The sequence below is a fragment of the Phycodurus eques genome, chromosome 5 (assembly GCF_024500275.1).
Source record: "Phycodurus eques isolate BA_2022a chromosome 5, UOR_Pequ_1.1, whole genome shotgun sequence".
NCBI lineage: Eukaryota > Metazoa > Chordata > Actinopteri > Syngnathiformes > Syngnathidae > Phycodurus > Phycodurus eques.
Window position 1 is genome coordinate 24,016,422 of NC_084529.1, and position 19,992 is coordinate 24,036,413.

General features: G+C 41.0%; 1 protein-coding gene across 1 annotated transcript in view; it reads right to left on the reverse strand.

The window, feature by feature from the left end:
- otogl (otogelin-like) overlaps positions 1-19,992 on the reverse strand; it is a 51,543-nt gene that overhangs the window by 22,683 nt on the left and 8,868 nt on the right. The window contains exons 12-32 of the mRNA XM_061676863.1: positions 19,359-19,484; positions 18,514-18,622; positions 18,400-18,446; positions 18,173-18,318; positions 17,450-17,576; positions 16,381-16,558; positions 16,177-16,301; positions 14,768-14,977; positions 14,427-14,595; positions 13,381-13,455; positions 12,134-12,177; positions 11,777-11,942; positions 11,237-11,344; positions 10,322-10,460; positions 7,340-7,474; positions 7,112-7,258; positions 3,919-4,038; positions 3,729-3,845; positions 492-648; positions 379-405; positions 126-305 (exon numbers count right to left, since the gene is read on the reverse strand). Of these exons, the coding sequence (XP_061532847.1) occupies positions 126-305; positions 379-405; positions 492-648; positions 3,729-3,845; positions 3,919-4,038; positions 7,112-7,258; positions 7,340-7,474; positions 10,322-10,460; positions 11,237-11,344; positions 11,777-11,942; positions 12,134-12,177; positions 13,381-13,455; positions 14,427-14,595; positions 14,768-14,977; positions 16,177-16,301; positions 16,381-16,558; positions 17,450-17,576; positions 18,173-18,318; positions 18,400-18,446; positions 18,514-18,622; positions 19,359-19,484 (2,652 nt within the window). The remainder of the gene's footprint in view (positions 1-125; positions 306-378; positions 406-491; positions 649-3,728; positions 3,846-3,918; positions 4,039-7,111; positions 7,259-7,339; positions 7,475-10,321; positions 10,461-11,236; positions 11,345-11,776; positions 11,943-12,133; positions 12,178-13,380; positions 13,456-14,426; positions 14,596-14,767; positions 14,978-16,176; positions 16,302-16,380; positions 16,559-17,449; positions 17,577-18,172; positions 18,319-18,399; positions 18,447-18,513; positions 18,623-19,358; positions 19,485-19,992) is intronic.

Genomic DNA, 19,992 nt, shown 5'->3' on the forward strand with positions numbered 1-19,992 from the left:
AGTTTCTATGCGAAAAATCACTCCTAAATTTGGAATAACTGAAGGTGGACTAGCGTCTCAAACCATGTTTCACTTTGGAGGTTCCACTGTAGTAGTACATCATGATGAGAACCTGCGACACTTACGTGACGTCCTGTTCCTGTGCAGGCCTGCCGTGACCATAAAGTTGAAGAGGAGGCCCTGGGCAGGCAAATGGCCTGACGTATGCCTCACCAGCGGAAACACTGATCCACTGGTGCGATTAACTCCTATCATCGTGTTATTGTGGACAGCGCTCACCAAGGAATACGGGCCGTCGCCTAGTGCTGAGGTGCGCATAAGAGGAGCTGAGCTTTAAGGAGGTGAGTGAGTAATGGATGGGATTACAATTATAAATACCTTGGTTGTAGTATTCACAATCCTGGGCTGAAAGGGATAAAGATTCATGACACTGTTGACAATCAGCATGTGATTGTTCATGTATGTGTGTGCATGTGTGTGCGTGCACTCACGACACACAGAGGGTGACCTCCAGTGTATGGAGATACCGTGCTGGCAACATTTGTGCGCATAGGCGGCGATGGACGTGCACAGACACTCACAGTCGCCCCCTCGGTTGCAGTTGCAAGTGTCGGTCAGGCAGTTTCTGTAGAACCAGGCCACATCCACCTGTAGAGTATCCATGTCATGAGAGTACATGCAAGCACACTGCATTAGACAGGAACACTCTCACTGGCCTCGAGTTGTGGCAAGTAACAAAGTACAAATACTTTGGTCCAGTACTCATTTTTTTGGGCATCTGTACTTTGCTTGAGTATTTAGTTTTCTGATGACTTTTTACCTTTATTCGCGACATTTTAAAACAGCTGTCATTTCTCCACCTTACACCTACAATTCCATTGCAACATGCTGGCAATTTTTTGTCTTTTTGTCTTGAGTTTGTTGTCACATTTCTGTCGGGCCAATTATATATTACTCGTGCACTCACTGTAGTAGTCTCACCACGCTGCACACACTTTTTTCAACCTCTGTGGAAGATGACACGACATAAAAAAGATGTAAATAGGGAGAGAGATAAAGTTCACCGCAGTTGCTATGAGATCTGAAATAATTGATATATTGGGGACAAACAATCATTAACAACTAATACTTTCTGGATACACTGTATACGTAAGTATGATAGTAATGCTCAGTTTTAGAGGGATTTTATTGCTGTCAATTGCCCTGTTGCAGAACACATCAGGCCCAGGGAGAATGGCCTTCTCCTTATCTCCATGGGGGTAAATGAAGTGAGGCCTTGTTTCGGGGTAAGTAGTTGTCAATAATTCAGGCGAGTGATGAGATATCAGGACAAAGAATTGTGGGTAAACATCTGGTGCAGAAGGAATCAGGTGACCACTATGATGGAGTCAATTTAGTCCAAAGGAAAGCTAAACTCAACTGTAAATCACATACGTTATAAAGTTGTCAAAAACGTATGTGAACCCTTTGGAAGCACTGGGATTTCTGCATTTTGGTGATGAAATGGAATCTGATCGTCATCTAAATCACAAGAACAGACAGTCATCTTAATCTAATACCACACATAGAATGACATGTTTTCATACTTTTATTGAAAAAAACAACAACATGTAAACATCATAGTGCAGAGTGGAAAAAGTATGTTTAGGGTCATTAACATTAAAACATGAAAACAAAATTGTTGTTGCTGTTACCAATTTAAGGTTAAAAAAAAAAAGGTTCACACACATTTTCATGCAACTGTATGTCGCCCCACGTTATGTCATGTGTTTCTAAAGGTTATGTTGCTATGAGATATGGCAACTATCCTAATAGAAATTCATCACATCGCCCTAAAAAAAAAAAAAAAAAAAAATTAAGACGCACCAGATGCATGAGAGACTCAAGCAAATGTTACGTCACGTGCAGTGCATGATTAATTATCTCCTAATAAGCATCCGGGCAATCGTTAATTATACGTGTTCATATCTACTGCAATATATCAAGTGAAGTCCTCTAAGGTTTGTGCTTTGTTTTAGACCTGTGGTCCACCGGCTGCTTTTGTGCACAAATATAGGACTCCATCTGCTGGCCACACATGTACTGTATAATAACTTTGTGTGTGTGCGATTAAATGGTGAGCAAAATTTCAAACAGTTACTATGACCATTTTATATTGTAATTATGGTCAGTAGAGTATTTAGTAAGTTTAATTAAGTAGCTTCGTCACTGGCTTCTTTTCTATTCGGTGATGCAGTATGTAATGCAAATAGGATGGCGGTAGGTGTTACTGATTGATAAGCTATGGCGAATTTCACTGAATTGGTCTGAAATGTATTATTTATTTACTACTAATAATGTATCTTTGTTCATCTCTCTATGCCACATAGTGTACATATGTATAGTGACAAGCAGAACAATTAAATGTTCCTCCACTAGATGACAGATGGTAATTAAACTGTTCATCCACCTGTTGCCATTCATACAACAGAATACTGTAATATATTTTTCACTGGCCCAGATTACACACTGAGTGAGGAAATGGAGAAGAGATCCTATTTATTTCAGTGTGTACACTTTTTGTGACATCTTTGTTTGGTAGTTTGCTGTAAAATGTTTCCAATGAAAAATATGAGCACAATAAGGGTTGGGAAACACTGAATTAGATCATTGACAACTGATACAGCTTCGGTTGAGCATGCTAGCTTCTTCTCTTCAAGGATGATGTGTTGGACTCTTGCTTTTAAAATGTACTCGGCTTTTTGCTGATGTGTTGGAGCCTGCTAGATTGATCAGATAATTCTGAAAGTTATCAACAAACAGTAGTTTTGCTCCATTTTGGGTTTATTTATGGCGCTTTATTCAAGTATCAATCTGTAGCCGCTAAGTTACTGCACACCTACTCCTGTTTACATTTTTGTGACCAATAAGAGAAGAGATCGAAGTTCCAGGGTTTGTCTGGGATCTGGCATGCATGACAATGAATTCTGGCTGGTGTTGTTTACAATCCATCTATCCATCCATCCATCCATCCATTTTCTACACCGCTTATCCTCACTGGGGTTGTGGGTATGCTGGAGCCTATCCCAGGTATGTTCGGGCGAGAGGCGGGGTACACCCTGAAGTGGTTGCCAGGCAATCGCAGGGCACATACTAACAAACAATCATTCACACTCACATTCACACCTACGGGCAATTTAGAGTCTTCAATGAACCTACCATGCATGTTTTGGGGATGTGGGAGGAAACCGGAGTACCTAGAGAAAACCGCGCAGGCACGGGGAGAACATGCAAACTCCACACAGGCAAGGCTGGATTTGAGCCCTCATTTCTTCTATTCAAATCAGGGCATGGCAATATGTCCTTAAAAAGCCAATTTCCTGATTTTAATTGGCTTCCCCCATTGGTTAATTGAAGTAAATGACAATGACATTATTAAAAACAAGTCTGACACCAAACAAGTTTTTATGTTTGTTTTTTTGTTACAGAATTAACTTCCACAGAAGTAAAAGAGCCATATTAGATAGACACTAGAAAGCGGGAAAGAAAATCATCTATTTAAACGAAAATGTCAAAAACTTCGATTAATCGTCCAACCCAAACTCAAAACAAAACTACTTGCAATGCTTTAGGTGCATGTACCTGTCATTTATTTAGCAATATCATATGATACTGATAATTGTCTGAATTTTAGTCATAAAATTCGTAGTATTAACTTTTCACTATTCATGGTTCATATCTCTACTCACCACATTGTGACAAGTTGCAAAGACCTCACTGTACAGGAGTGCACATTCCCTCTTGGCGTACGGCTGTCTTCCCAAGTCAGCTTCGCATGGTCGCTCCACTACGTAGTCACTTTGACACTACAAAGAGCAAGAAAGATGGTAGGCAAGATGAAGTTCTTGATACAAGAGGTGGGGGTGGGGTGGGGCATACCTGTCCCAGCGTCCAGCTATCTCCAAAGGTCTGCGCATTGTTAACCTCCATGTGGCTCGACGTGGTCATGTCGTTAATGGTCACAGCATCGAAATTTCCACAAAGTCCGCTGAGAAGGCCCTGGTGGAAAAATTGAAAATAGTTTAAAGGAGACATTATGGAGTATTGTATTCAAATAGTTGGGTCTCAAATTTAACAACCAAGTTAATCTTTTGTTATCTGTATATTTGTAAACATTCATCTGGGCAAACCCTTTCTTGTTTTATTTCTAAATACATTAAATATAGATAAGTGCTGAAAACATGTGCAAACACTTAGAACAGTATATCGCTGAATTGTTGAGATATAGCATACCATCTTTTTCACAGTTTGAATTTTCCTGATTTTGCGGGCGGGGCTAAAACACAGCCCCATGATGTGTATACTTTCTAGCGCGAGTTCTGTCCCCCACTATATAAGTATAAAGTTACATCATGTTGCTTGGCTGTGCTCAGTTGTGAGTTAGCTGTGCTTAGCTTCCATAACAAGGCCCATTTACCACTCCAGCTTGCAGTTAGCCAACGATGGCAACACCCCGAAAATGTATCTTCGCTGGATGCTTCAATTTACAGAACAGCTCAGTGACATTTTTTTAAACTCCCACAAGAAGGGGAAATAAAAAAAGCGATCGATTGACTTTTTAGAGACACGCAGATGGCGAGTTGAAACAAACACCACGAGCCGACTCTGCAGTGTGTATTTTACGACGGATAATTTTGTAAACTTTCACCAGAGACAACATGGCTTTGTGGGTAACTTGACACTAGTGAATGGGGGAGTGCCGACTGTCTAACGACCTGGGCTTCATCCTACCGTCCCACTGTCGTCAGGTGCTGTGTTCGGCTGTGACATTTTGTCACCAACAACGAGTGCAAATTGACTTGTGTGCTTAGTTTTCGGATTATTGTCCACAATAACCATTACATTTTGAAGTTGAGCCTTCTAACGTGATTATACATCGTCTCAGCTATCACCCCCTCAGTATGTTTTTACACCTTTTGGAGCATCCGTTCGACACGTCCACAGTGTCTGAGAGCTGAGAGGTGGCCCTTATAATTCAAATTTAATTCAACCTGATTTTATATACTTAGCGATTTTCTTTAGTCATTCAAATTTGGCACGCTTGTTAACATTACTCTTCTCTGTGGTGTGTCAAATTTAATGCCATTTTTGGGGGCTGCTTAGTGCTACTTTAATTTAATTTAGGAGTTTCTCTGACCATGATATGATCAGCTCGGCTGGGTTAAGATCTGCCATTTTCAAGCCAGGCTGGACCCCACTTTCTAAAATACTAGGATGTCAAAGCCAAAAGGTAAGCCTTGAGGTTTGTTGAATGCACACATTAACTGTTGATAGTGTTTGCTTCTGATGAGGAACACATAGTTAATTGCTCATTGGAGTTATCATACATTATGTGGTATTGGTGTTTGTATCATAATGCATTATGTTGCCTTTGTAAATGTATGCTGCAGGCAACTGAAATGTATTCCACCAGGTATCCTCCCCTTTTTTATGATGGGCTAAATGTACAGTGGGTACGGAAAGTATTCAGACCCCTTTAACTTTTTCACTCTTTGTTATATTGCAGCCATTTGCTAAAATCATTTAAGTAAAAAAATGTTTCCTCATTAATGTACACACATCACCCCATATTGACAGAAAAAAAACGTAATTGTTGAATTTTTTACAGATTAAAAAAGAAAGACTGAAATATCACCGAACCATAAGTTTTAAGACCTTTTGCTCAGTATTTAGTTGAAGCACCCTTTTGAGCTAATACAGCCAAGAGACTTTTTGCGAATGATGCAACAGGTTTTTCACACCTGGATTTGGGGATCCATTGCCATTCCTCCTTGCAGATCCTCTTAAGTTCTGTCAGGTTGGATGGTGAATGTTGGTGGACAGGTATTTTCAGGTCTCTCCAGAGATGCTCTTTCATCTGTCTTGCACTGAGGAGAAGCTTCCATCGGGCCACTCTGCCATAAAGCCCTGACTGGTGGAGGGCTGCACTGATGGTTGACTTTATAGAACTTTTTCCCATCTCCCGACTGCATCTCTGGAGCTCAGCTACAGTGATCTTTGGGTTCCTCTTTATCTTTCTCACCAAGGCTCTTCTCCCCCGATTGCTCCATTTGGAGCCAGCTCTAGGAAGAGTTCTGATCTGTGCCTTGCCACAATTCTGTCTCTGAGCTCTTCAGGCAGTTCCTTTGACCTCATGATGCTCATTTGCTCTGACATGCACTGTGAGCTGTAAGGTCTTCTATTGACAGGTGTGTGGCTTTCCTAATCAAGTCCAATCAGTATAATCAAACACAGCTGGACTCCAATGAAGGTGTAGAACCATCTTAAGGATGATCAGAAGAAATGGACAGCACCTGAGTTAAATATATGAAAGGGTCTGAATACTTATGGCTGTGTGATATTTCAGTTTTTCTTTTTTAATAAATCTGCAAAAATTTCAACAATTCTGTGGTTTTTCTGTCACTATGGGGTGCTGTGTGTACATTAATGATGAAAAAATAAACTTAAATGATTTTAGCAAATGGCTGCAATATAACAAAGAGTGAAAAATTTAATGGCTCTGAATACTTTCCGTACCCACTGTACATCAATCCATTTTCTATGTGGTCGCAGGTGAGCTGTAGCCTATCCCAGCTTACTTTGAGCAAGAGGCGGACACCCTGGATGGATTGTCCATCAATTTAAACTTTCCAATGAACCTAACATGCATGTTTATTAAATCTAGGAGGTACCCGGAGTACCCGAAGAAAACCCATGCAATCATGAGGCGAACAAGCAAACTCCACACAGGAAGGTCATAAATGTTGTCCAACTTGACAATCAGGTAACAGCAATGTCAGCTCAAATAAAACACTTGAAAAATGTCATATGATTAAAAGAAAATGAAAAAATATATATATTTTTTGCTCTTCAAGTATTGCAAACACATAAACTAATAAAATTGTGAGCTGTGGTACACACATACTGTACACATGCAGGCACACACACACACATCCAAAATTGTTGTGTCGGAAGCATGGCAGGCATGAGGCTGACTGCCAAAAAATGCCTTCCCCAGGTCCCTACGTTGAGATACAAGAACAGTCAGGACAAGGAAATCTGTCCTAATTTAAAATGATTGGCAGCTGCATACTTTCCACCGAGGCCCGGCTCTGATGTGCACGGTGGTCTTACGGTCCCAGAGGACGGTCAGGTCCTGATCGGGGAAGTAGACCACGGTGTAGAAACCGGCTTTCCACAGCTCAAACACTGACTCTCGACCCACCACAGTAGATGGGCTCTGCATGGGAAAGCGACAATCACACATCTTATTTGCATACATTATAAAATATGTTCCATATATATTCGGGTGTGTGTGTACAGGATTGCCAGAGTTGTCCATGAAGTAGATCTTGGTAAGCCCTACGTGTATGACCAGTGTTTTCATGCACACAATGCCACTTTCATAGCAGTCCTTGTTTTGGGCAACAATGGATACTTCAGTTTCTCCTGAACTCTGCACACAGGAAAAAGGTCATTCATTAACAAAATCCCCTTTGAGTAGAAAGCTAACATTGACATTTGGATTGTACACGCTCAGGAAATACTGCAGTGTAATTAAACAGCAAGGACCCAATTGCCCACTCTTTACGGGTCTGCACGGTGGTCTGCAAATCTGTCGGGTCTCAATCGGACCGCCTGTTCCACCCATTCTCATTCTATATCCCTGGGAGCACAGGAGCCCTGAGGGTTGGGTTGAACAGTGGTCTCTTTGTCGTCCGAAATCCTTGCCTAGCATTACCAGGGCACAAACAAAGGTGTATACACATACAAACGCCTTTACCTACTCTTTGTAAAAAAAAAAAAAAAAAAAAAAAAAGAGAAAAAAAAAACACTCAAACATTTTGTTGCTCTCTACCAGATTCAAACACAGTTATGCTACTTCCGTAAAGGGGACCTTAAAATTTACTTTTTAATGAATTGTATATAAATAGATGGGTCTCTGTAGTGCCGGCCCATCAAGTGTGAAATTAAATAACCTACTGTAAATATTTTGTTATCTGACTATTTCTGAAAATGTCGAGCCAAGTGAGACATTATCAAATTTACTGGACTGTGAGGCTGATGGATCTGCTACATGCAGCACATGCAGGAGAAACTCTACAAACAATACAAGTATAATTCGGTGACTTGGTAGTGAAGTGCTGCAACCACAAATGAAAATACAATTAATACTTTTACTGTCTTTATGCTGTCAGCTACACTGACTTTGGGAGCACGCAGGGGTTGAATATACAACCCCAATTCCAATGAAGTTGCGACATGGTGTTAAACATAAATAAAAACAGAATATAATGATTTGCAAATCATGTTCAACCTATATTTAATTTAATACACTACAAAGACAAGCTATTTAATGTTCAAACTGATAAATGTAATTGTTTTTAGAAAATAATCATGAATTTTGAATTTTATGGCTGCGTCACGTTCCAAAAAAGCTGGGACAATTGGCAAAAATTAAAGTTGAGGAATGCTCATCAAACACCTGTTTGGAACATCCCACAGGTGAACAGGCTAATTGGGAACAGGTGGGTGCCATGATTGGGTATAAATTCACAAGCAAAGATGGGGCGAGGTTCACCTCTTTGTGAACAAGTGCGTGAGAAAATAGTCGCACAGTTTAAGGACAATGTTCCTCAATGTACAATTGCAAGGAATTTAGGGATTTCATCACCGACGGTCCATAATATCATCAAAAGGTTTGGAGAATCTGGAGAAATCACTGCATTTAAGCGGCAAGGCCGAAAACCAACATTGAATGCCCGTGACCTTCGATGCCTCTGGCGGCACTGCATCAAAAATCAACATCGATGTGTAAAGGATATCACCAGATGGGCTCAGGAAAAGTTTAGAAAACCAATGTCAGTAAATACAGTTCGGCGCTACATCCGTAAGTGCAACTTGAAACTCAACTATACAAAGCAAAAGTCATTTATCAACAACACCCAGAAACGCCGCCGGCTTCTCTGGATGGACTGACGCAAAGTGGAAACGTGTTCTCTGGTCCGACGAGTCCACATTTCAAATTGTTTTTGGAAATTGTGGACGTCGTGTCCTCGGGGCCAAAGAGGAAAAGAACCATGTTATGGACGCAAATTTCAAAAGCCAGCATCTGTGATGGTATGGGGCTGTGTTAGTGCCAATGTCATGGGTAACATACACATTTGTGAAGGCACCATTAATGCTGAAAAGGACATACAGGTTTTGGAGAAACATATGCTGCCATCCAAGCAACGCCTTTTTCATGGACGCCCCTGCTTATTTCAGCAAGACAATGCTAAACCACATTCTGCACGTTTTACAAAGCGTGGCTTCGTAGTAAAAGAGTGTGGGTTCTAGACTGGCCTGCCTGCAGTCCAGACCTGTCTCCCATTGAAAATGTGTGGCGCATTATGAAGCATAAAATACGACAAAGGAGACCCCGGACTGTTGAACAGCTGAAGCTGTACATCATGCAAGAATGGAAAAGAATTCCCCCTACAAAGCTTCAACAATTAGTGTCCTCAGTTCCCAAACATTTATTGAATGTTGTTAAAAGAAAAGGTGATGTAACACAGTGGTAAACATGACCGTGTCCCAGCTTTTTTGGAACATGTTGCAGCCATAAAATTCTATGTTAATGATTATTAGCTAAAGACAATAAAGTTTATCAGTTTCAACATTTAATATCTTGTCTTTGTAGTATATTCAATTACATATAGGTTGAACATGATTTGAAAATCATTGTATTCTGTTTTTATTTATGTTTAACACAATGTCCCAACTTCATTGGAATTGGGGTTGTAGTTGACTTAGCTTTGCACACGTGGGAATAAAAACAATTCAGAATGTGGACACGGATGTGTGAGCATCTCCTTTTCTGCACGGAGTCTCCAGAAATCTTTAATAACAACACAAGAAGTTGCTAGATTTGTTGCTCATCACTTTTTAGAAAAATATTCACTGAGTTTGTAACACTAAATAGCTCTCGCATGCACATGATGGTCGTCATGGTAACAAAAGCCATACTCTACATTTGCATGAGTCGGAACTGACTGATTTCAAGTATGTCAAATGACTATTTGTGCGGGGTTGTTCTTTATCCTATATTTCTATATAAGAATGTCGGAGACCATTTATTAAGACGATTTTTTTAATTCTGACAAAACATTTTCACAATATGTTTCCTGTAAGGACCAGGCTGACACAAAGAGGAGACCAACCTCCATTCCATTTTGTAGCCAGGTGCCCCAATACTGCTAATAATTACATATACAGTATAACCTGCCACACAGACATTGCTTAGGGATCCATACAGACTCACTTGGAGCAGGTAGACCTGACAGTTGGAGTGGTAGTCATACTCCAGGCCATCGAAGGTGTGGTAATGTCTGTCGCTGTAGACGGTACACACAGCTGGACACGGTGAATAACTGCAGTTAAAATAACCACGTTGACACACACTGAGGAGATGGCGGGCAGCAGGTGGATGCATGTAAGGAAAAATAAAAAGAAATAAAGCAGACATGTAATTTCAACGTTCCAAAATGATTTTTTTTTTTAAATTCCGTTTGTTCCAAATGAGTGATAATCCTAAATCAAACAAAATCGTATCATATTGCCATACAATTTTGTGGATAATGTATTCCCTATTTACTTTGTCTCCTTGTTTAGTCAAGAGTTTGTGTTTATTTAAATAGAATACAAATAAAGCTACAAGCAGCGATGAATGGGCCCAGACATCCCGTTTTTTTATGGCAAATCCTTAAAATGATCATCCAACTTTCATGGTTTAGACAAATAAAAAACTTCACACTTCACTTCTCCCTTGTATACCTGCTTCCAATCGGGGCTCATTTAGATGATTTCCTTAGTAGTAATTTGTCTTGTAAATACTAACCCTAAAATATTTCCCAAAATTGCAGCTTCAACACAAAATGGCCGACTTCCTGTTCAATTTCGGGCATTGGTACTTGAGACTTACAGGTGCGTCCTGTTATAATAGACATGTCCACCTAATTTTATGATGATTTGTGTAAATGGTGTTGGGAGCTGATTATTTTTTGTAACTTTCCAGGGGGTACCACTCAGTGAGTTTTGGAATGTCACGTTCAGCACCCCTGCAAACTGCAATAGATACATTTGCACCAGGATATACACGCTTTCAAAAATGTATTGCGTTTTCGAGCATTCTTCATCCGACGAATAATAAGGGATTCCAAGAGGGCCTTTGACATACCATTTATAACAGGACGTTTCCACAGTTTCTCCAGGGAGATACTCCAGGCCAAGCCAGACACAGGGGCAGTTCTCTGGATAGTAACAATCCCCGCGGTGCAGTACCAGCCTTTAAATAGAATATACCAAGCATACAAATATGTGCAATAAGAACAAGACTGTACAGACACAGAATGAAGAAAGGAAGATATGCAGGACAAATTAATATTAGTGTGAAGATCTTGAAGATGAAAGCATACGCAGCTTGCTCTCTCTTGATTAAGTACACTGTGCCTTTAATCATTGCAGATGACTACCCACTAATTACATCTCTATCTCACAGGCAGCCTCAGGTTTTTCGTCCTTTTGTGCTCACATCCACATGCATACATTTGAAAATTAATCTCTTTAATGAGATCATTTTGTCAGAGATTGCCAAAAAGAGCTAGATTTGCACTGATGTTTTTTTTTTTAATTATTATTTCCAAGTACCTGTAAGGCGATTTCAGGACCTCAATGACACAGATGAATAACAATAATATTGAGAGTGGTTGTACATTACCCAGGAGGGCAGACACAGCTCGGGATGCACGGCGTGTTGGGTGGGCAGGTTACGTTCAACATGAGATTGCGGCATGTTGGCGCACAAGCCAAGCCGCCTCTGTGCTCAGCGCAACTGTGGTATACTTTACCCGTGGGGCACTGCCCGATTTCTGGGCTGTCTGGCTCTATACACACACAGAGATGAGGGTAAATCAATCACCAACCACAGCAGGTAGTTCTGGGAAACTAGCTGCAAGGCTACTAACATAATAAGCTTGATTTCAGCAAGGGGGACACCGCCTGAAACAGCACTTTGTTGTTAAAAGAAACAAGAACTGAAGGAAGGGGGAGTGTAATGGAGGGGGCAGGGTGTTACCTTTTTCCTCTGGCACACACTCTAGCTTCCCATTCCTGCACAGGCTGGTGGCAAATGAAGGGAAAAAAGAAAGGTTAGCTGAAGACAAGTTCATTTTGTCTTATTCGAACATCATTTGAGTTTTACAGTGAACCCTCGATCATTCTCAAAGTTGTCATTTGGAAACTCACCTCCTCACGAATTTTCCTGTAGAAAATAACTACAACTTTTCATTGAGAAATGTGCCTCTTTGTGCATATCTGCGCATTTTTGTGATCTGTCTGTAATGACCTAAGATACCGCCCAAACAGCCCCTAAAAATGCTTTTAAACTATTACCATTGTCAAGAGTGTGTAATTTTTCTTTTATTATACTTGTTTTTTTAATCTTTTACAATTGTCAGTTGAGAATGTTGAACTTTTATTTTTCTTTAGGCTTTTTGGGTTGTGTACAAATTCATTTGAAATACAATAAACCCACGTAAATTTGCAAATCAGCATTGCATATTCACCAACTTGCAAAATTTCACGTCGAGCACAACTTAAACTCCGCTGAAAAACGCACCTATTCGCACCCTGTTCATTGTAACGCGCCATGCCAGCAGAGGAGTCGTGAGTGTCGACTTGACAGCAAACAACCACGTGATGGAAGATTCCAGTAGAGGACACACACAACGCACACAGACAAGGCTTCTACAAGGCATTGACACCAGGAGCAAATAGGGAGGTAAACTTCTCAAGATGATGTAGATAAAGGTCTAGATCGCTATTGACAATGGTGGAAGTAACAGCTGATCAGCTGGTAGCAGCCAGCTACTCAACACAAGATACAAAGTGCCCAACAAATGGTAAAGAGTCCTTTGCCATATATGTAATTACAAAAATCAGGTGTGTATCACTAAGTCAAAAACATAATAAAGTGGCTAAAAGGAAAGTAATTGGTATTTTTATGGGTTGCGAAACGACGACATACATGCCAGCTTTCAGTGCATTTTCTCCAAATCAAATCATCTGTAAGCCATTTTTAACAGTAATGTTGTCAGATAACTTATAAATGATTTTAAAATGCTTTATAGTTTTGGCCATAATTCTGGTTCTAACTATTGCTAAAGGCAATTCTAAATGTTTATTATTTGCAATTCGTGTTGGGGCTTGGTCCCTAACCCACGCAAATATCGAGGGTTCACTATGTTTGTTTCTCCAAAGTGTTGCAGGTGGGAGAGCAGCCAAAATGTCTTTCTGCTTTTTCAAGCAAGCCAGCTAACTCACCAGGGTCCAGTGGCGCTGAAGAAGACCTCGCCTGGTTGAGACACACCAGCCATGGTATAGCAGTGGCACTGTGCCCTGCCAGCGACAGAAAAATTATTAGCTCATGACGTTTGTTTATGAGTGGACATGAACACATCCTTGTTAAATAAGCATGTTTGATGTGATTTTTTTTTGGTTTACTTTACAAACTATAAATAAATGGGAAAATGTATTGTTTTAAAAAGAGAAAAAAACAATAGTGCAGGTCACCAGAAGAACACCAAAACCATGCTTTTCTTCAGATGGAACTGGCACTTTTGTCATGGATATTAGTTGAGGAGAAATATTAAGTTTGGAATTTGGCTCAGCCTGAGCCCAGACTAAATCCAACTGGGAATCATCTGGGTTACCTGAAGGGGGCTGTGTACACCTTGCTATTTGACACATTTGGAGGACTTCTGCAAGGATGAGTGGTCACTTAATTCCAAGCCAACATTCAACAGATTTCTACCCTCAAATCCTTTGGCTAAATTAAAGTAGTGGTACTATTTCATTTTTATTTTGTGTACATGTGTTTTAGCTTTTATTTTTTATTTTTTTGGTATGCTGGTTTATTTTCAACCTTGTGAGTATGAGGGTTTAGCATATAAATATTCGATTGATCTATAAATATTCAGCATAACTCCTTTATTCTGACCTTTGGAAACATTTCAAAAATGCCTATTGATGAATTCCAATCTTGGAATACAGATTCCAATCTTGGCTCGATCCTCCTGTGTGGAGTTTGCATGTTCTCCCAGTGCTCGTGTGGGAGACTAATTTGTCAATAGATGTGAATGTGAATATGAAATGTCAAACGACCATTCATCATCATATTCAGTATGTGCTCTGTGATTGATTAAAAGTAAGATGGGATAGGCTCCAGCTCAACGACAACCCTGATGAGGAAAAGCGCTATACAAAATGGAAGGATGGTTTGAATGATTCGTCATGGTACATTAAAAAAGTGCTATTTTAACAGAGTTGTGTTCACATCCTATTAACAGTGGAAACTGGAGTAGACTTACAGTCGCACACATCGCTGGCGCATGTCGTCATAGTAACTGCCGTCAGGACAGCCACACCCCTCAGCGCAGTCATCTGGGTTACACAGCTCCATGCTGGACAGATCACGACAGGACCGCCCGCAGGACGACACACACGAGTGGTACAGCATCCCTCCGAGACAAACCACTCCTTTACGGTATGTACACAACCAACAGGCAAAAAAGTATGTGACCTACCATTTGCAAACAAACAAAAAATCCCAGAAGCCTTTTCACCACAATGTATTATTACAATTATGCAAAGATATTGTTTTCAAATCTCGACAGTGATTAAACTCACTCCAGCAGCTCTCGCAACTCACCGCATTCGGAGATGTGTGCTCGGAAATTAATGTCAACGCCGTGCTTAGAGCAGAGCAGAGTGTAGTGAGCCAGAGCGGTGCACAGACAAGCGCTTCCGCAGCGGCAGGCCTGGTAGCGACACTGCTGCCGGTAGATGTTTGGACCAATGTAGCCATGACACGGGGTGAACAGATTCCCCAGGAGCACGTCACACTGGGAGGCATAGAATACTAAGAAGATATGCACAACACATTATTATACGAACAATGTTGGACAATGTGCGTGTGTGTGTGCGTGTCTTGGGGGGGGAGAACAAAATGAGGAAAAACGTGTGGTGGTCGTCACTCAAGGATTGCTTGAGGTATGTTCACATACTTTTAATACGATATCGCTCACAAGCAGACAACAAAACGATATGTAGCCTAGCAAACTCGTACTAGCACTAACGGTTGTACATAAAAATCCATCCATTTTCTGAGCCACTTATCCTCACTAGGGTTGTGGGAGCGCTGGAGCCCATCCCAGGTCACTTTGGGCAGGAGGCGGGGCACACGCCGAACTGGTCGCCAGCCAACCGCAGGGCATACACAAACAAACAACCATCCGCACCCCCATTCACGCCTACGGGCAATTTAGAGTCTTCAATCAACCTACTGTGCATGTTTTTGGGATGTGGGAGGAAACCGGAGTGCCCGCAGAAAACCCACGCAGGCACGGGGAGAACATGCAAACTCCACACAGGCGGGGCCGGGGATTGAACCCAAGTCCTCAGAATTGTGAGGCAGACGCTCTAACCAGTTGGCCTCCGTGCCGCCTAAACATGCCGGCGTTCTGTCAAATCATACTCTAAAGCGTCGGTAAACATTGGTTTGTGCGTGTGAATAACTGTTGACAACGGCGTGCAAGTATGTTGACAACAGCAAGCACGGTAGGTGATGCGCCGGTCACAATACGCAATCATATTGGTCGACGTCAAGGTGCGCTGTCAGAGAGTTGTCGTTTATTCTGTATGTCACACTACACAGAAGATATCCAAAAAAATCAAACATGCTAGACTTTTCATTTTAGCTATTATAAGGCCAAATCGTTGGTCGTGGATTAGGTCACACTACAAGAAGTGTTGTCGTTCCCAACAAAATATGTCGGGCCCGATATGGGAAATCGGCTGCGCTAATCGGGCCATTATCCGGCCTAAAATCCTGTCGTCTGATCTAAAGCAAAGCAAAGTAAATGTATTTATATAGCGCATTTCATACACAAGGTAACTCCATGTGCTTTGCATGATTAAAAGCATTTAAAAACAAAAGAAAAAAATGCTTATAAACAATTAAAACAAAAATAAATCAAATAAAAGTACATCAGGTGTGCTGAGGTTGCACTGTAAACCCGCTTTAACCGAAAACATTCCCTTCTTGGTGGAGCTAATTACCGTTCTGTAGGTTCATCTCACACGGGTCAATGATGGGCAAGTTAACCGGCGCGACACAGGCTGAGGACACCTTCCAAGCGTTGGCATGAAGCTGTGGCGTACCCTCAATCATACCTGCAGGGGACCTATATAAAAATGGAAAACTGTTACAAAAAGCATTAAAAAGTGACAGAACTCGATTTGACATGAAAAGTGCAAACTCACAGAAAGTCATCTCGAAGATTTCCATTCAAGGTCCCGCAAAGGCCGAGCGTCAATCCACGCCAGCGGCTGTCCAGCTGCAGATGGACTCGCCCTCCTGTGCCATCGTAATGCAACCTCAGCCCCACTCGTGCCTTCAGTTGGGTGAACACCGAGGTCAGCTTGCGCACATCCATTGCATCTACATACCCAGGCAAAAAAGTGGTCATTTGATGTGAAATTTAAAGTATGGAGAAGAAAAAAATTATTCTGTTTAGTTGAATAAACCTGGATTTACACTGCATCAATGAACACAATTCAGATTTTTTTCTCTCAAGTGATACAACTGAAATTAGAATACATATCATGGCAATGTGAATAAAATAAACATCCAGATCTGCCCAAACACCACCAATAAACACATGGAAAACAACAATCGCTGCAACTCTAAACTACAGAGAAAGCAAATAGAATTACATTAAATGTAATGCAAATATATTACGTACATTAGAGTCACAATGTCCATCATCAAATTTGCCAAAATAATTACAGATGGCGGTAGCCAGTGGAGTAAGGTGGAAGTTACTCTCATTTAAATCAATTAGGGAAGAGTCAGCCCAGGCCAAGTAAACGCTAAGTGAAATTTATATTTATATTATTTACGCATTATTCTTTACTTTCCAGCCAGTGAGTAATTAACAAATACAATGAAAAAGGTCTATTTCACATGTTTGAAACTGGTAGTCAAATTGGAAGGGAAAAGGAGCTGACTAACATGTAATGTGGAGACTTGCAGACACACAAACAAATGTACTGTGTTCATATTGTTACTCTTATTTTGTTCATTCAAATGCTCTGAATTTGTTTTGACAACTCAGCGACTCAATTTGACCATAAAGAGTTATCTACTGTCAATTTAACATTCATATTTTAAACTCTGTGGGAGAAAAACATTTCAAATATTTGGGCTTTTTTTTGTTTCTGACACTTGTGTAATTAAAAATACCGAAAACAAAATTTAAGAACATTATTTCTATTCCTAAATAATGAAGGTAACAAGAAAGTTGAAGTGAATAGAATCGTCAATAGCCACCATCAATATAAGGCAGGAGAGGTGCCGAGTTGACGCCGATCATCACCCCTCCTTCTCTGGTCAGAGTGATCTGACGACTCACATCCTCCTCCAGCACCAGAGTCACCGACTGAATACACGCCTGCTTCTGTACACATAAAAAGGCAGGTTAAACCTGAGCCGATTTGTGGATGTATGAGGGGCCATCAGGGACATCCTTCAGGATTGTCTCTCACACACCACTGAAACGCTCATACACACTACTAAAACATTCTCACACACTACTGAAACGCTATCATACACACTACTGAAATGCTTCAACAAACAACTGGGAATCTCTTACACACAAGTGAAATCCTCTCACAGTTAATGAATAATGCATGAGAGGATTACAGTAGTGTGTATGAAAGCATTTCAGCAGTATGTGTGAGAGTGTTTCAGCAGTGTGTATGAGTGTTTCAGTAGTATGTATCAGTGTTTCAGTAGTGTGTATGAAAGCGTTTCAGTAGACTGTATGAGAGTGTTTCAGTAGTGTGTATGAGTGTCTAAGTAGTGTGTGAGAGCGTTTCAGCAGTGCATGTGAGCGTAAAAAAAATCAGTAGAGTGTGTGAGAGCATTTCCTTCATGTGTGAAAGTGTTTCAGTAGTATGTACAAGAGCATTTTAGTTATGTGCCTATGAGACGTAATCCTTAATTGCGTCCCTCACGGCCCCTCATATGGGTGTATAGACATCTCTTTGGCACCTCGGTGCAGGTCGTGTACTGCAGCGTGATGGTAAATCTGCTGCTGCCGAGGCTCTTTGCGAGAACGTACTGGCACGCACCCGGCTGGAGAAACATCCTTCCGTCAAACGTGGTCACAAATACATCGCCCACCACCGAACACTCCGCTGTGGGGGGATGGACAGAAGAAGTAAAATGACAGATTCACCGGGTCACTGCTTTCCCTACAAAAGGTCCGGCAGTCTTACCCGTGCAGTTGTTCTCAGTGCAGTTCCAAACGCCTCCCATGCAAATACTAAAAATGTAGCAAAGTAGTTTAACAGCACAATGGGGAAATTGATGAAATACATGTCAACACTCACCAAACATTGCAACCCTGTCGAAGCACATGTCCGTGCACGTATGACGAACCGTGGTAAACACACGGACACTGGGAAGCCGCTATACATGTTCCATTTTGTAAAATGAGCCCTGATGGAAAACATTAGGATGATCAGATTTTGTATTAAGGGCAAGCGGAGTAGCGCCCCACCAAATGGAATTTGGCTAGAAAAATAACTTCAATTGAGAAATTGTTTATTTAAAAAAAAAAAAAAATTGTAGTGCCATTGATTTTATCACTTGGGTATTTTGACATGCTTTTGTAAAAAATATACCTCTAGCACACTTTTTACCATTCATTCATTCATTTTCCGTATCGCTTCTCCTCACTAGGGTCACGGGCATGCTGGAGCCTATCCCACCTATCTTTGGGCGAGACGCGGCAGGACGCCCTGAACTGGTCGCCAGCCAATTGCAGGGCACATATAAACAAACAACCAATCGCACTCACATTGACACCTAGGGGCAATTTAGAGTCTTCAATTAACCTACCTTGCATGTTTTTGGGATGTGGGAGGAAACCGGAGTACCCGGAGAAAACCCACACAGGCATGGGGAGAACATGCAAGCTCCACACAGGCGAGGCCGGATTTGAACCCAGGTCCTCAGAACTGTGAGGCAGATGTGATAACCAATCGCCCACCATCCCATCACTTTTTACCATTACCATTAGAAAGGAAATTACAGCTAAAAAGCACAATATTAATACTGTTGATTTACTGGTATGAGGCTCACTATTTTTTTCTTTATGAACTCCCCCACTGTGCATAATTTTAAACTACAACTAGCAGGTAACAGAAATTACTAAGTTCCTTGTCTTCACTACCATCAGGACAGTAGCAGCCATCCAGGCAATGGAGGTTGGTTCCAAGGCACTCTTTGTCAAAGGTGCAGGTGGGAGGGCAGCAACTGATACAGTCTCTGTACACGAAGCTCTCCTCGCAGCCATCGTCTACATGCAAATAGAGTTTCACACACAAAGTAAAGCAGGGTCCACGCATAATCAGGCTGGATTGGAGCGCTCAAAATTAGCAAAGGCCCAATTTTCAGATGTCCCTGAAAGATTATCTGGAGTGATTATCCTGTGGTGTGGATTGTATTAAAAGTGTTTTTTTCCGACCCAAATTGGTCCGAAAACGGTCGGGGTCGACAATCATAAATGTTAAACCTGTTCAATATTTATGATGGTAAATCCTTGTGTGTGTGATTAATACCTAGAGCCACAGACCATGTGATTTTGACTGAAACGGAACATAGCCAATTACAAAGTGGAGGAGGATCCTCCACTGGATGCTTGACATTATTTTTATGAATTGTTTATTCATTTAATTTGGTGGTCTATTTATAAAATACGTATTTTATAAATAAATAGAGTAACACACAGATAATTGCCATTAATATCATGCAATTTTAAGGAAACAAATTTTATCAGGATATACTGTATATCATTATCAGGATAT